The sequence below is a fragment of the Salmo trutta genome, chromosome 2, assembly GCF_901001165.1.
Source record: "Salmo trutta chromosome 2, fSalTru1.1, whole genome shotgun sequence".
NCBI lineage: Eukaryota > Metazoa > Chordata > Actinopteri > Salmoniformes > Salmonidae > Salmo > Salmo trutta.
The window spans coordinates 57,955,581-57,971,409 of record NC_042958.1 but is presented as its reverse complement, the minus strand read 5'-3'; the positions used below and the strand labels follow the sequence as shown (position 1 = coordinate 57,971,409).

Sequence of the window (15,829 nt, the reverse complement as noted above, 5' to 3'; positions counted from 1 at the left end):
CTAGGTCCTGGGGAAAAAAGTGTTTGAATGGAATGTCCAGAGTATTTTGCTGTCTCATTCATTACACCGGTAAAGACCGTTGTGCCTCTATCTCTAGTGAATTGATGTTGATCATCTGTTGTCTGCTTGATTTAAAGCAGGGTCTCATCAGTTTAACAGAGAAAGCATAAAGGTAATGAGTTCATACTTTCATATGTTTTTGTGCCTTGGAAGTCGACTGTGCACAATTGTGTAGGATAGACTATTGCGTGACACCAGTGGCGATTTTAGCATGTTTATCTTAGTGGGGTAAACTCAACCAACATTTTTTGTTGCATGTCAGCAAAGCCACTACACAGTAGTTATTTTATTTGGCCTATGTGGTCTAAAAAGGAAGGAAAATACAATCACCAGGATCCACTTTTATAGACAATATACTGACAAAGACAGAGCATTGCACAAAAAAAACAACCCTCGCAATATCAACTGGAATTACATGGGTCTATTACTGAACTTTTTGTTGAAAATAAATATTTAAATGGGAAGCATGGTTACAGACCCAACAACATTATATAGTATCCCCTCCTCGTGAAGAAAAACACATGAGCTAATTATAATACACAAAGTAAGCAAAACAATGAAATCATTCCAACATTGCCTAAAATGATGAAGATACACTATATATACAAAAGTATGTGGACACCCCTTCAAATGAGTGGATTAGGCTATTTCAGCCACACCCATTGCTCACAGGTGTATAACATTGAACACACAGCCATGCAATCTCCATAGACAAATATTGGCAGTAGAATGGCTTTACTGAAGAGATCATTGACTTTCAACGTGGCACTGTCATAGGATGCCACCTTTCCAACAAGTCAGTTTGTCAAATTTCTCTCCTGCTAGAGCTGCCCCGGTCTGTTGTGCTGTTAGTGTGAAGTGGAAACGTCTAGGAGCAACTAAAGCTCAGCCGCGTAGTGCCAACTTCATAGTGCCAACTGTACATTTTGGTGGAGGAGGAATAATGGTCTGGGGCAGTTTTTCATGGTTCGGGCTAGGCCCCTTAGTTCCAGTTAACGCTACAGCATACAATGACGTTCTAGACGATTCTGTGCTTACAACTTTGTGGCAACAGTTTGGGGAAGCCCGTTTCCTGTTTCAGCATGACAATGCACTTGTGCACAGAGCGAGGTCTATACAGAAATGGTTTGTCGAGATCGGTGTGGAAGAACTTGACTGGCCTACACAGAGCCCTAACCTCGACCCCATTGAACACCTTTGGGATGAATTGGAACGCCAACTGCGAGCCAGGCATAGTTGCCGAACATCAGTGCCCAACCTCACTAATGCTCTTGTGGCTGAATGGAAGCAAGTCCCTGCAGCAATGTTCCAACTTCTAATGGAAAGCCTTCCCAGAAGAGTGGAGGCTGTTATAGCAGCAAAGGGGGGACCAACTCATTAATGTCCATGATTTTGGAATGAGGTGTTCGACGAGCAGGTGTCCATACTTTTGGTCATGTAGTGTCCTAATGAGATAAACCTACAATATAAGCAATAAAACAATTGAGATGTACAAACTATGGCATAATGAGCGAGTAGCCGATTCAGCACTTTTGAAATTTACAGAATTCAGAACATGGGCCTTTGTTACAGTATTCTCCCAGTACACCAAGTCAGAACCGTAGGATAAATAACATGGGCATATAAGCAGACAATGAAAACTCTTACAATATTCAATGATAATATTTCTCTAAAACAGGCTATAGGCTACATGTGCACCACCAAGTCAGAACAGTAGGCAAAGTTATGAGGGGGAGAGGGACCAAATTCTTAAGGTGAGACACATGGGCTACTAGCAGCTTACTACACAACATACACTTAGTATTACTTTCTTAGCTACAGTATACATATCTCCCTGGCATAGTACATCATTTATGCAGCAGTAAACAAGACATGATCTCAGTTGAACGTGACGCGGCGGTCCTTATGGGCGAACTTTCATCAAACTTTGTCATCAAAGTCTGGCAGTCTCTGGATTTATGGTGCTTTCAAGACGTCAATGATCTTCAGGTCGGAGCTCTAGAAAGAGGCCACAGTTCCCGTCTTGGAATTGCGAGCTGGATGACCTTTCAAAACATATTTTCCCAGTCCAAACTATTTTTTTCCCCGAATTCCCAGTTGTTTTGAACTCGGCAGAAGTCCTGCTGGATTGACAGCATGGCCAATGTATTCAACACATTCTTCCCCATAGTGTTGTGTGTGAATGTTTATCCTTTTAAGCTTGTAAAAGAGACCCTGACAGATGTTTTAAATCTTTAAACCCAGACTTGGACCGCACACCCTCGCCACCAAATAGCAGGCAGGGGAAGCAAAATAGTGATTGCTTTGCGACACTTGCAGTTAGCCATTGACTCCTTCCAAACCACTCATTGTTGAATTTGCGATTTCCGAGTTGTGTAATGTTTATGTCCAATGGCTGATGAGCACCGATACGTTTTATCTATAGTTTCTCTTCATATGACAAGGATTGAAAAGGATTTGTCAGTAGATTTTTTTTACTTGATTCATGATGATAACTGCTAGCTTGCTAGCTAAGATTGTGAAAGTGTGATGTTGACATGATCACTCCAGTCAAAGCTACAGGAGATATAACGTGATTTGTCCAATGACCTTGAGCCTTGGAAGGGCACTTCTAATGTAAATCTATGGCAGCACCCATAGCTCTCCCTGTAGATTCGCCGGTGACCTAGTGTCCCCATGAGTGACAACTCTGAGACAATCTAGTTTACCCTCTGTATTTTCGCTGACTGCCCCTCCACTACAGAAAGCACTGAGCTAGGCTAAAACAACCGCTTTTCTTATCTTTATTAACTTAAGGAAAATGTTTTAGTTTTTTTCATTGTTTGCAAACTGATATGTGACATGAATTAAGGCCAAAATAACATGCTCTGAATGACAGTGCGCAACACCCAACGCTATTCCTATTCATTATTCTGTATATAATGACAACAAATTTCATAGCCCAGTGGGCTTAATCACAATATGATCTGGTAATGAAATAACATGACAAATACATTTTGTTTTCAATGTTAGCCCTGCCGTTTTAAACAGGACAAGGGGCTTGAAGTAGCCTACTTTAACTTGAATTTGGAGTACTGGAATATCCTAGCTTGAAAATCAGACATTTCCTCAATTTGGTGCATGAAAAGTTATTGTAATTATTGTAGCCAGTTTATAAGTTCTCCTGCTCCCTTTATAATTATCCGTTATTTCATTTTTGATCATTTTTTTGTGAGAGATGTGGCCACTTTCGTTTGTTTCCCACCGCTTCAATTGAAGGGTGTTGCGCTACTCTGTTGCGGTAAAACCACGAGCGGTTCTTAGACGCGGACGACGACATCTGATGTTGGCTTGGACTTGGCTTTCCATACAAATCCTCCCAGTAAAAAAAGGAACCTGGTTTTTGGTAACTTTCTCAGGATAAAAACAGCGATAGTGAGATGAATTCAATCGCTACTCATGGATTTATTATGTGTGCCTGTGTCGACCACACAGGCTACAGATAAATTGTCATGCATGCAATCTATATAGTCAGACAATGTCCACATTATTCAATAAAAAAATAAATAATAATAAAAATTTCAATATCAGTGCATTTGCAGGGCGTAAAAAATACTTTATTCTTAGTGATAATGGCCTACTTTTTTCTTTAAAAAAAAAAACTTTTTGCATGCATTTTTGGGAGGAGGGAGGGTTCTATATTAGGCCCTGTATGTAGAATTATATACATTATACAATTGTATAACATTGAGGTCCTTGAAAATAACAATTAAGCGCTTGAAAAAGTCCCTGAAAGTCCTTGAATTTGACTTGCCAATGTCTATGAACCCTGAACCCTGCTCAAAGGATCTATAGTCCTAGGCCTATGTTGTTGTATAGGTGGAGTTATGGGCCAATTTGCATATATTGACTTTTATTCCTCAAAGTAAACACTTAGAGGAGTAAACATTTGGAAATGTTGCTCCCAATGTCACACATTGGCCCCATTCTTTATAGAAAGACCCGTTTACATCAGTACAGGTGATCTTGTAAGGATTCACAGCTAAGGGAAGAGGTCTTCTCATTACAGCATATACATGTATGTCATTGGGTCATGTGTCCCTTTGTGAAGGTTATTGAGCCTCCTTTTCTTCTCATTTCCAGACTCTGCAAGCTGGGCGATGTCCAACAGATGAACTGTCACTGACCAACTGCGCAGTCGTGAGTGAGAAGGAGTCACAGTTTGAACAGTAAGGTGTGAGTGAGTGTGTGTGTGTGTGTGGGTTTTGATCCCCAGCCCTGAAGTGCCTCTGTTAAATCAAAGGCCAGTGTGTGGGTAGTGGCAGGTCACATCACTGGGGCTCAGCTCTCTAGCCACGGTGCCAAAAAAGCCTCAGGGCCATCATACTCTCTATGGCTGCTCTGATTTCCTTTTCTATCATGTCACTAAATAATGCCGCCCTCGTCTCGGTCTTCTCATTTCTGGCCTCGAACATGTCCCTCTGGGGCAGGCGTGGGACTCAACAAAGCTCTCTCACCTGGTGAAATAAGTAACCCATCCTGTTTTCAGCATTTTACTTTCCCTGTATGATCAAACTTGTTTTCTCTTGTCGCTCTGCAGCAGACGTATAGTCAGCAATGTGTTTGGAACTTGAAATTGAAATAAAATCGCAGTATCCAATCACTATACATATCGTATCGTTAGGTCCCTGGCAATTCCCAGCTCTAGTTCACTCCAGGGTTCTGATGTCTGTTAGGCCTGTATACTGTATTATAGCCAAGCTAAATATGTACACTACCGTTCAAAAGGTTGGGACGGTAGTATATATAAAACTTTTGAACGGTAGTATATGTCTTTAACACTCAGAACAACATTGAACAGATCAACATGACCTAGAATATTTCAAGGAGAATGTAAAGACCCTCTTAAATCTCTCTCTCTCTCAATAGAATGCGTGCTATCCATGTAAACATGCATATTCTAGTACTCTGTATGATATTCTTCTCCTCTATGCAGTCATGTGACGGTGAGAACCACGCCGACCCACAAGTTTGTGTTCACAGTGAAGACCCACCAGAGTGTGGTCCCAGGAACCATCGCCTTCAGTCTTCCCCAGGTAGGAGCCACCATTATGGCCTTCATAAATAGGCTACACACTGTGTTTAAACCTATCCTTGCTTGAATGTCTTGTGTAAAATGTCTTGTAACAGTAAACGGACTAGAAGTCTAACCCACATCTTTAGGTCGTTTATAAATAAAGCCATTATTTAATCAATGAGGATGAAGTGGGTTTCTACAAGTGCAGATCCGGAACTATTTTGTGGATGTAACTGATGCCATCTGAGCGTCTTACTTCAGCAGAGGCTGTACTGTGCTCTAGCTGTCTGACTTCTATGGCCTGTCTGTCTGTGTGCTCCTCCTCTCTCGGTCTGTTGTCTTTCTATCATGTATGTCACTGCTTTTGACCTTTGACCTTGCCTGACTCTGCCTGCTCTTTCTCCATCTTTAAACTCTGCAGCCACAGCAGCACACAGGTACTGCGGTAACGTCCTCACCCCGGTCTTATTTTACAACTAGATTGGAGTGTAAACGGAAGAAACATTTGAAGGTGTAGCGATGCACTACACCATAACTCTTCACTGGACATTTGTCAACGGCCTAATGTGCCATACATCAGCCAAGAGCTTAGGCCTAAGTCATGTAAAGTAATGATCAATACATCAGCCAAGAGCTTAGGCCTAAGTCATGTAAAGCATTTTACTACACTTGCATTAACATCTGCTAACCATGTGTATGTGACCAATAAAATTGTATTTGATAAAGTAATGCTCCATACATCAGCCAAGAGCTTAGGCCTAAGTCATGTAAAGTAAAGCTCCATACATCAGCCAAGAGCTTAGGCCTAAGTCATGTAAAGTAAAGCTCCATACATCAGCCAAGAGCTTAGGCCTAAGTCATGTAAAGTAAAGCTCCATACATCAGCCAAGAGCTTAGGCCTAAGTCATGTAAAGTAAAGCTCCATACATCAGCCAAGAGCTTAGGCCTAAGTCATGTAAAGTAAAGCTCCATACATCAGCCAAGAGCTTAGGCCTAAGTCATGTAAAGTAGGTAACACATCAGTTCACGATCAGTCAAAAACCTGTTGCCTGGTCCTGACGTTTTTTGACCGTTGTGTGACTGATGTTCTTCTTGAAAGATGAAATAGGTTGTAAAATAAGACCACGCTTGAGAGGAACGTTACACCACTGTTTTTGTCAGAACACCCTGTTTATTAGTGTTGTTATGTTGGAGATGTACTGTCGTCCACATATGTAAGAATGTATTTTTCCTGGGCCTGTTTGTACCTTGTTGCTGAGTAACTGGATGCCATAAATCAGGGTGGGGAGGTGACTTATTTTGGGCAAAAAAAAACACTCCAGGCCACGCTTTTTGAATGTCTAAAAATAGAAAGTATGTAGAAATTATAATGGACCTATATATTTTCAAATAACTGCCCTTTTTCTGGCCCGCAAAATGATATTGACAAACATATCTGTAAAAAAAAATCTGTGGGCCCTCCGTTGAATTTCGAAATTCCATTGTGGCTCTCGAGCCAAAAAGTTTGCCCACCCCTACCATAAATATATATAAAGGAAATGTGTGAACTGTACACTGATTAGGATACGTGACTTGTTTTTCAGAGAAAATGGGCAGGCATCTCCATTGGTCAGGATGTGGAAGGTAAGAGTAAAACATGATGATATTGAACTGTGAGGTGATTGTGTGCGAGTGCAGGAAGGTACTTTCGGCTTCAAGCAGCCTCTTTAAGGCAATTGATTACCATTGTATTACTACTCTCCTATTGTTAGCCACCAGATGGTTAGCTCTGGTCCATAGCCACAATAACCACTCAGTCTCAACAATAACAACATCCTTCTCTAGCAAAAACCCTGCAACCTAATCACATTTCACTCTAATGGTTATAGATGTTTCTTCTATGTCAGAGAAATGGCAATTATCCCATGATCCTTTGCTGCAGTGATAGAGCTTCCAGTTGATTGCAATACACTGAGTGTCCAAAACATTAGGAACACCTGCCTATTCCATGACATAGACTGATCAGGTAAATCCAGGTGGAAGCTATGATCCCTTATTGATGTCACTTGTTAAATCCACTTCAATCAGTGTAGATGAAGGGGAGGAGACAGGTTAAAGAAGGATTTTTAAGCCTTGAGACAATTGAGACATGGATTGTGTATTTGTGCCATTCAGAGGGTGAATGGGAAAGACAAAATATTTAAGTGTCTTTGAACGGGGTATGGTAGTAGGTGTAAGGCGTACCGGTTTGTGTCAAGAAGTGCAACGCTGCTGGGTTTTTAACGCTCAACCGTTTCCCGTGTGTATCAAGAATGGTCCATCACCCAAAGGACATCCAGTCAACTTGACAAAACTGTGGGAAGTATCGGAGTCAACATGGGCCAGCATCCCTGTGGAACGCTTTCGACACCTTGTAGAATCCATGCTTAGACGAGTTGAGGCTGTTCTGAGGGTAAAAGGGGGGATGCAACTCAATATTAGGAAGGTGTTCTTTTTCTTTAACATGTCTTTTTATTAATTATTTTTTTTAAATATATTTTATAGAATTCAGATCCCTTGACTTGTTCCATATTTTGTTACGTTACAGCCTTATTCTAAAATGTATTAAATAGCTTTTTCCCCTCAATCTACACACAATACCCCATAATGACAAAGCAAAAAAAAATAACGTTTTATTTTTGCTAATTTATATATAAAAAAAATGTAAATATCACATTTACATAAGTATTCAGATGCTCAGTACTTTGAAGTACCTTTACTCAGTACTTTGTTGAAGTACCTTTGGCAGCGATTATAGTATCGAGTCTTCTTTGGTATGACGCTACAAGCTTGGCACACCTGCATTTGGGGAGTTTCTCCCATTCTTCTCTGCAGATCCTCTCAAGCTCTGTCAGGTTGGATGGGGAGCGCTGCTGCACAGCTATTTTCAGGTCCCTCCATAGATATTTGATCGGGTTCAATCCCGGGCTCTGGCTGGGCCTCTCAAGGATGTTCAGAGACTTGTCCTGAAGCTACTCCTGCACTGTCTTGGCTGTGTGCTTAGGGTCGTTGTCCTGTTGGAAGGTGAACCTTCGCCCCAGTCTGAGGCCCTGAGCACTCTGGTGCAGGTTTTCTTCAAGGATCTCTCCTGTACTTTGCTCTGGTCATCTTTCCCTCGATCCTGACTAGTCTCCCAGTTACTGACGCGGAAAAACATCCGCACAGCATAATGCTACCACCATGCTTCACCGTATGGATGGTGCCAAGTTTCTTCCAGACCTGACGCTTGGCATTCAGACCAAAAAGTTACATCTTGGTTTCAACAGACCAGAGAATCTTGTTTCTCATGGTCTGAGAGTATTTGGGTGCCTTTTGTCAAACTCCAAGTGGGCTGTCATGTGCCTTTTACTGAGGAGTGGCTTCCGTCTGGCCACTCTACCATAAAGGCCTGATTGGGGGAAATTAACTAGTGTTTATGAGTGATTGATTGTTTTTTTTATAAGTTTAATGCTAGCTAGCAACTTACCTTGGCGACGTAAAGCAGGTGGTTAGAGCGTTGGGCTAGTTAACGTAAGGTTGCGTCCCCAAGCTGACAAGGTAAAAATCTGTCGTTCTGCCCCTGAACAAGGCAGTTAACCCACCGTTCCTAGGCCGTCATTGAAAATAAGAATGTGTTCTTAACTGACTTGCCTAGTTAAATAAAGGTTTGAAATTCTTTTTTTTTTAAATCGGCAAATCGGTGGCCAAAAATACCGATTACCGATTGTTATGAAAACTTGAAATCGGCCCTAATTAATCGGCCATGCCGATTAATCGGTCGACCTCTACTTTCTAGATCATGTCCAATCAATTGAATTTACATCAGGTGGTCTCTAAGTTGTAGAAACATCTCAAGGATGATCAACGGAAACAGGATGCACCTGAGCTCAATTTTGAGTCTCATAGCAAAGGGTCTGAATACTTATTTAAATAAGGTATTTCTGTTTTTATTTTTTAATACATTTGCTAACATTTCTAAAAAAAACTATTTTTACATTGTCATTATGGGTTATTGTGTGTAGATTGCTGAGGATTTTTATTTTATTTAATCCATTTTAGAATAAGGCTGTAACTTAAGAAAATGTGCAAAATCTCACTAATATACACTACCGGTCAAAAGTTTTAGAACACCTACTCAGGGTTTTTCTTTATTTTTACTATTTTCTACATTGTAGAATAATAGTGAAGACATCAAAACTATGAAATAACACATGGAATCATGTAGTAACCAAAAATGTGTTAAACAAATCAAAATATATTTGTGATTCTTCAAATAGCCACCCTTTGCCTTGATGACAGCTTTGCACACTCTTGCCATTCTTCCAAACAGCTTCATGAGGTAGTCACCTGGAATGCATTTCAATTAACAGGTGTGCCTTCTTAAAAGTTAATTTGTGGAATTTCTTTCCTTAATGCATTTGAGCCAATCAGTTGTGTTGTGACAAGGTAAGGGGGGTATACAGAAGATTGCCCTACTTGGTAAAAGACCAAGTCCATATTCTGGCAAGAACAGCTCCAATATGCAAAGAGAAACGACAGTCCATCATTACTTTAAGACATGAAGGTCAGTCAATACGGGAAAAAACTTTTAAAGTTTCTTCAAGTGTAGTCACAAAAACCATCTAGCGCTATGATGAAACTGGCTCTCATGAGGACCGTCACAGGGAAGTAAGACCCAGAGTTACTTCTGCTGCAGAGGATACGTTCATTAGAGTTACCAGCCTCAGAAATTACAGCCCAAATAAATGCTTCACAGAGTTCAAGTAACAGATACATCTCAACATCAACTGTTCAGAGGAGACTGTGTGAATCAGGCCTTCATGGTCGAATTGCTGCAAAGAAACCACTACTAAAGGACACCAATAAGAAGAAGAGACTTGCTAGGGTCAAGAAACACGAGCAATGGACTTTAGACCGATGGAAATTTGTCCTTTGGTCTGGAGTCCAAATTTGATATTTTTAGTTCCAACCGCCGTGTCTTTGTGAGACGCGGTGTGGGTGAACGCATGATCTCCGCATGCGTATTTCCCACCGTAAAGCATGGAGGAGGAGGTGTTATGGTGTGGGGGTGCTTTGCTGGTGACGCTGTCATTGATTATATTTGCAATGGGAACTCATTCAAGACTGTTGGAAAAGCATTCCAGGTGAAGCTGGTTGAGAGAATGCAAGAATGTACAAAGCAGTCATCAAGGCAAAGGGTGGCTATTTGAAGAATCACAAATATAAAATGTATTTTGATTTGTTTAACACTTTTGCTTACTACATGATTCCATATGTGTCATTTCATAGTGTTGATGTCTTAACTATTATTCTACAATGTAGAAAATAGTAAAAATAAAGAAAACCACTTGAAAGAGTAGGTGTCTATCGGTAGTGTATATACAGTAACAGTCGAAAGTTTGGAGACACATACTCATTCCAGGGTTTTTCTTTATTTTTACTATTTTCTACATTGTAGCATAATAGTGAAGACATCAAAACTATGAAATAACACATATGGAATCATGTAGTAACCAAAGCCATTATAAGCCTACTGTCAAATCATATCTGTAGCGACAATGCCTATTGTAATAGGCCTAAGTCCTATAGCTCTGCCTTAGCCTCATAGTCCGGATCTGTTTTAGTGCTACAGCCAACTCCTCTCTGTGTTCGTTCTTTGTCGAGCCAAACATGTAGGCATGGCAACAACAGTTGGCTACAGCACATGCGGTTTGGGACCAGATTTGCTCTGCCTCGGCAAATCAAAATATGAGCCCTTAAATTAGCAAAGTGTTGATATGTAAAGACACCCTGCCCTGGGATAGATCTGCTTCATGGCCCATTTGCATAACGGCGGTACGGCAACACAAGCTAGGTGTGGACGGAGCGCTGTGAACAGCTGGTTCCTTAATCACACTCAGCCCCGTGTTGCAGTGTGCTTTCTCAGATGTGAAGCCCTGAACGACAGAGGCCCATTTGAACTCACTGTAACGTGAACAGTACACTCTAACAAATGGTAATTAGTTGTTTGTCCTTGATGAGGTTGTTCATTCAATATGCTATAAAGTGGATAGCACTAACGAGCAAGGTACTGTATTCGAACACCAACCAGACAGTTGACGTTGTACGTGAAAATAAAAACTGAGAAACGAGGTGAAAAGCAACTGGGCTACAACTCTTTTGTCATCTCACTGTGTGTGTCCTTTCTCCGCTGTGTGTCCATGTAGTGACCGGCTACAACTTTGACAAGTCCAAGCAGTGTGTAGGCACCATGATAGTGGAGATTGACTTCCTGCAGAAGAAGAGCGTGGACAGCAGCCCATACGACTCAGACAAGATGGCTGCAGAGTTCATCCAGCACTTCAACAGCCAGGCCTTCAGTGTAGGCCAGCAGGTACTGGAACTGTAGCCTACAGATGGACGGGGAAGGCTAGGATGACAGGTTGGGGTTACACAAGTTACCTCCTCCAGGACTTTGTTGGTCTTGAAGCTCTGGGTAGAAGTTGCCCATACACACAGATCTAGGATCAGCCCTTATCCCGAATCCTTAATCATTACAAAGTGGCAAAACTGACTGTAGGTCATTGTCAAGGGGTAACTTTGTCGTACTCTTGGCTTTAGGTTGAGGGGTAGCATAGAGCGAACATCTCGTCAAATAATTTAATTGCCCAATCTTTTTTGTTGTGTACTTACATTTTGTATATATTTTTTAAATATGTTTTTATTATTATTCTGTATTCAATCAATTGGCAGAATAAACAGCATTGGACAAATGACAAATACTTTGTCAGCGCACGTCCATATCACATGATAATCATTACATGCTTATCAATACCACAAGATACATTCATATTACATGCACTTACCAAGCAACAATAAATGCTATGCTAATTGAGTCCACCATAACAAGTAAAACAAAAAAACAAGATGAATTATAAAATAAACCCAAAATAAAACCCACACCATTTCACCTGTGACTCTTTTGATTTAACTTCTCATAGCAAGAGATCTTACACTTTCAGCTGCGTTTGACCACATTAATACGATTCTTTCATTGTCACCTTGAGAACGAGCAGTGGACAATTCCTAAATAACAACATCTAAAAATGAGAACACCCATTGGCGCCATGCCAGTGTATGTGGGGGCTTCCATCTTAAGGCAAGCATTTTATGGTTGTTGCAGTGGTTAGGCCTGCTAGCCACACCCCTTTGTGATCTAAAGACATTGATACTGATGTGCTGTCATTCAACACAACAGGAGAGCAGGGAGATCTTACACTTTCTCCCAAGTATTTTAGATAGACATATAGTGATCTTTTTCCCCAAACAATAAACCTGAGGACAATTGCACATTACATGCATAAATAAAGCAGTGGCTGTGAACAGAAGGTACATAAAGGGGAGGGTACTAAAGACATTTTATATATTTTGTGTGGAGTAGCATAAGTTCTATGCATGAAGTTGAAGTGAATTGTTTGGTGATTAAGGTTCCGAGATGCTCCACTTATGTTACTCCACACAGTTTCCCACTCAATGTCTTCCTCTAGTACTCAAAAGTCATTATTCCATGGTTTCATTCATCTTCAAGGGTTTGTTTGTACCATCAACAATTTTCAAATAAATAACAGATACAATTCCTTTTGGTTTTAGATTTTACATACATCCAGTCAGTAAATGGATGTTTGCATAAATGTGAAATCCAAGGAACACCATAAGCCTTTAAGGTAGCACGTAACTGGAAAACAAAGTGCCTCCCGAGTGGCACAGCGGTCTAAGGTACTGCAGTGCTAGAGGCGTCACTACAGACCTGGGTTTGATCCCAGGCTGTGTCACAACCGGCCGTGATCGGGAGTCCTATAGGGCGGCTCACAATTGGCCCAGCGTCGTCCGGGTTAGGGGAGGGTTTGGCCGGGGTAGGCCGTCTTTGTAAATAAGAATTTGTTCTTAACTGAGGGTTTAGCCGGGGAAGCTCTACTTGGCTCATCGCGCTCTAGCGACTCCTTGTGGCACGCCGGGCCTACTGCAGGCTGAACTCGGTTGGCACTTGAACGGTGTTTCCTCCGACACATTGTTGCGGCTGGCTTCCGGGTTAAGCGGGTGGGTGTTAAGAAGCGCGGTTTGGCCGGTCCTGTTTCGAAGGATGCATGACTCGACCTTCGCCTTCCGAGCCCGTTGGGGAATTGCAGCGATGAGACGAGATCAAAAAAGGTGGTAAAATACACACACACACACACAAAAGATAAATTTAACATCTGTTGTACATCTGAAAAAGCACCTACCGTAGTCCTTGAGAGTCAAATAGATCTCCAAGTGTAAATAAAATGTTTTTACTCCATTGGGAATACACCAAATTACATGAGTGTGTCTCTCATTGCTAATGTCTATATAGACAGAACATTACAAACGATTGGCCCGTAATGAAGTCTAGCTTGTTTCAAGAGGATATCGAACAAACCGCGTAAAGAACAAGTTTCTCCTCAATTGACCGTCAAGCTGTGTCACTACTAGGATCTATCTATATTGGATTTGCTCGCGATACAAAAGCCCAGTGATAAAATGTAACATCCGGAACACCCCACCCAACAGCAGACTTGGGTCTTTGTAAGGTCAATCGTTTGATAATTTGTATTTTGCTATTCTAATATTGTACTATGAAGCCTGTCCTAGTATCCTGATAGACACAGTGGAATCATAGAGATAATAAAGTTCATACGGGGCAACACATTCATTTTAATTACAGAAACGCAAGACTGGGAAGCTAATGAGGACTCAGTCGTCTCTTTAAATCACATTCAACCTTGTTTAGAAAGGAAGTATATGTCTTTGAAACAATCACTACCAGACTCTTGTAAATGCCAATGCCCAGATATCTAAGGTCTTCAACATAAGGTATACCAGCTATTACGGAGTCATTGGAATTGTTAAGGGACAACAGTCGAGACTTTTGCCAGTTAATTTTCTATCCCGAGAAGCTACTAAATGTACTAAATCAAACATTTTAAACAAGAGGACATAATCTGCATACAGCGAGATAAAATGGGGAGCGCCATTAATGATAATTGGATTCTATGGCATTGGGTTGCCGTGCGGCTCGGGCAAGAGGCTGAAGCGAGAGAATGAGAAGCAATGAAGTGATGGGGACAGAAGCTCTAGAGATGGGGACAGAAGCTCTAGAGATGGGGACAGAAGCTCTAGAGATGGGGACAGAAGCTCTAGAGATGGGGACAGAAGCTCTAGAGATGGGGACAGAAGCTCTAGAGATGGGGACAGAAGCTCTAGAGATGGGAACATGAGGAGGAGCAGTTAGTGCCGGTCGTCACCATTGCACCAGAGTTGGCGTACGAAACTTTAATCAGATTGATATATTTAGCACACAAGCCCAGATGACCTAGTGCGATCCGTAGGTACTCCCATTCTAACCTATCAAAGGCTTTTTCTGTATCTAATGGTAAGATGTCAGGGGAATCATTTCATTCTGGGGCAAAAGGTATCACATGCAATAGTCGACTTCCATCGTCTGATGCAAGGCGATCCATAACAAATCCTGTTTATCCCCATAGATTAGTTTAGCCAAATACTCAAGAACCTTTGAAAATGGTGTACTTACGTTGTGACAATTTGCCACGGTTTGTATTTGTTTGCATGCTGTTATGCTTAACATTCTTATATCATGTTGTCCACTTTTCGTCCTGTTTCTCTCTGTCTGTATAGCTGGTGTTTAGTTTCTGTGATAAGCTGTTTGGCCTGCTGATAAAGGACATCGAGGCCATGGACCCCAGCATCCTCAAGGGAGATGCAGTCTCTGGGAAGAAGCACAATGTACATGTACCTCCAGCATCAACCCTCTCATGACCTCTATTAATCCAATTAGCACCATTCCATGTTACATTACATAGGACTATTCATACACTATAACTACTCATAACTACTTAGAAACTCAGCAAAAAAAGAAACGTCCTCTCACTGTCAACTGCGTTTATTTTCAGCAAACTTAACATGTGTAAATATTTGTATGAACATAAGATTCAACAACTGAGAAAAACTGAACAAGTTCCACAGACATGTGACTAACAGAAATTGAATAATGTGTCCCTGAACAAAGGGGGGGTCAAAAACAAAAGTAACAGTCAGTATCTGGTGTGGCCACCAGCTGCATTAAGTACTGCAGTGCATCTCCTCCTCATGGACTGCGCCATATTTCCCAGTTCATGCTGTGAGATGTTACCCCACTCTTCCACCAAGGCACCTGCAAGTTCCCGGACATTTCTAGGGGGAATGGCCCTAGCTCTCACCCTCCGATCCAACAGGTCCCAGACATGCACAATGGGATTGAGATCTGGACTCTTCGCTGGCCATGGCAGAACACTGACATTCCTGTCTTGCAGGAAATCACACACAGAACGACCAGTATGGCTGGTGGCATTGTCATGCTGGAGGGTCATGTCAGGATGAGCCTGCAGAATGGGTACCATATGAGGGAGGAGGATGTCTTCCCTGTAACGCACAGCGTTGAAATTGCCTGCAATGACAACAAGCTCAGTCCGATGATGCTGTGACACACTGCCCCAGACCATGACGGACCCTCCACCTCCAAATCGATCCCGCTCCAAAGTACAGGCCTCGGTGTAACACTCATTCCTTCGACGATAAACGTGAATCTGACCATCACCCCTGGTGAGACAAAACCGCAACTCATCAGTGAAGAGCACTTTTTGTCAGTTCTTTCTGGTCCAGCGA

The 15,829-nt window shown here is 41.7% G+C and overlaps 1 protein-coding gene across 2 annotated transcripts in view; it reads left to right on the top strand.

The window, feature by feature from the left end:
* The window catches only part of LOC115158457 (vesicle-fusing ATPase), a 47,670-nt gene that overhangs the window by 14,525 nt on the left and 17,316 nt on the right, over positions 1 to 15,829 (top strand). Inside the window, exons 2-6 of one of the 2 annotated variants that reach the window (XM_029707421.1) lie at positions 4,183 to 4,268; positions 5,036 to 5,135; positions 6,700 to 6,739; positions 11,320 to 11,486; positions 14,804 to 14,911. In XM_029707421.1, coding sequence (XP_029563281.1) covers positions 4,183 to 4,268; positions 5,036 to 5,135; positions 6,700 to 6,739; positions 11,320 to 11,486; positions 14,804 to 14,911 — 501 coding nt within the window. Of the gene's footprint in view, positions 1 to 4,178; positions 4,274 to 5,035; positions 5,136 to 6,699; positions 6,740 to 11,319; positions 11,487 to 14,803; positions 14,912 to 15,829 lie in introns of those variants that run through there. The other variant, XM_029707431.1, reaches the window with a different exon arrangement.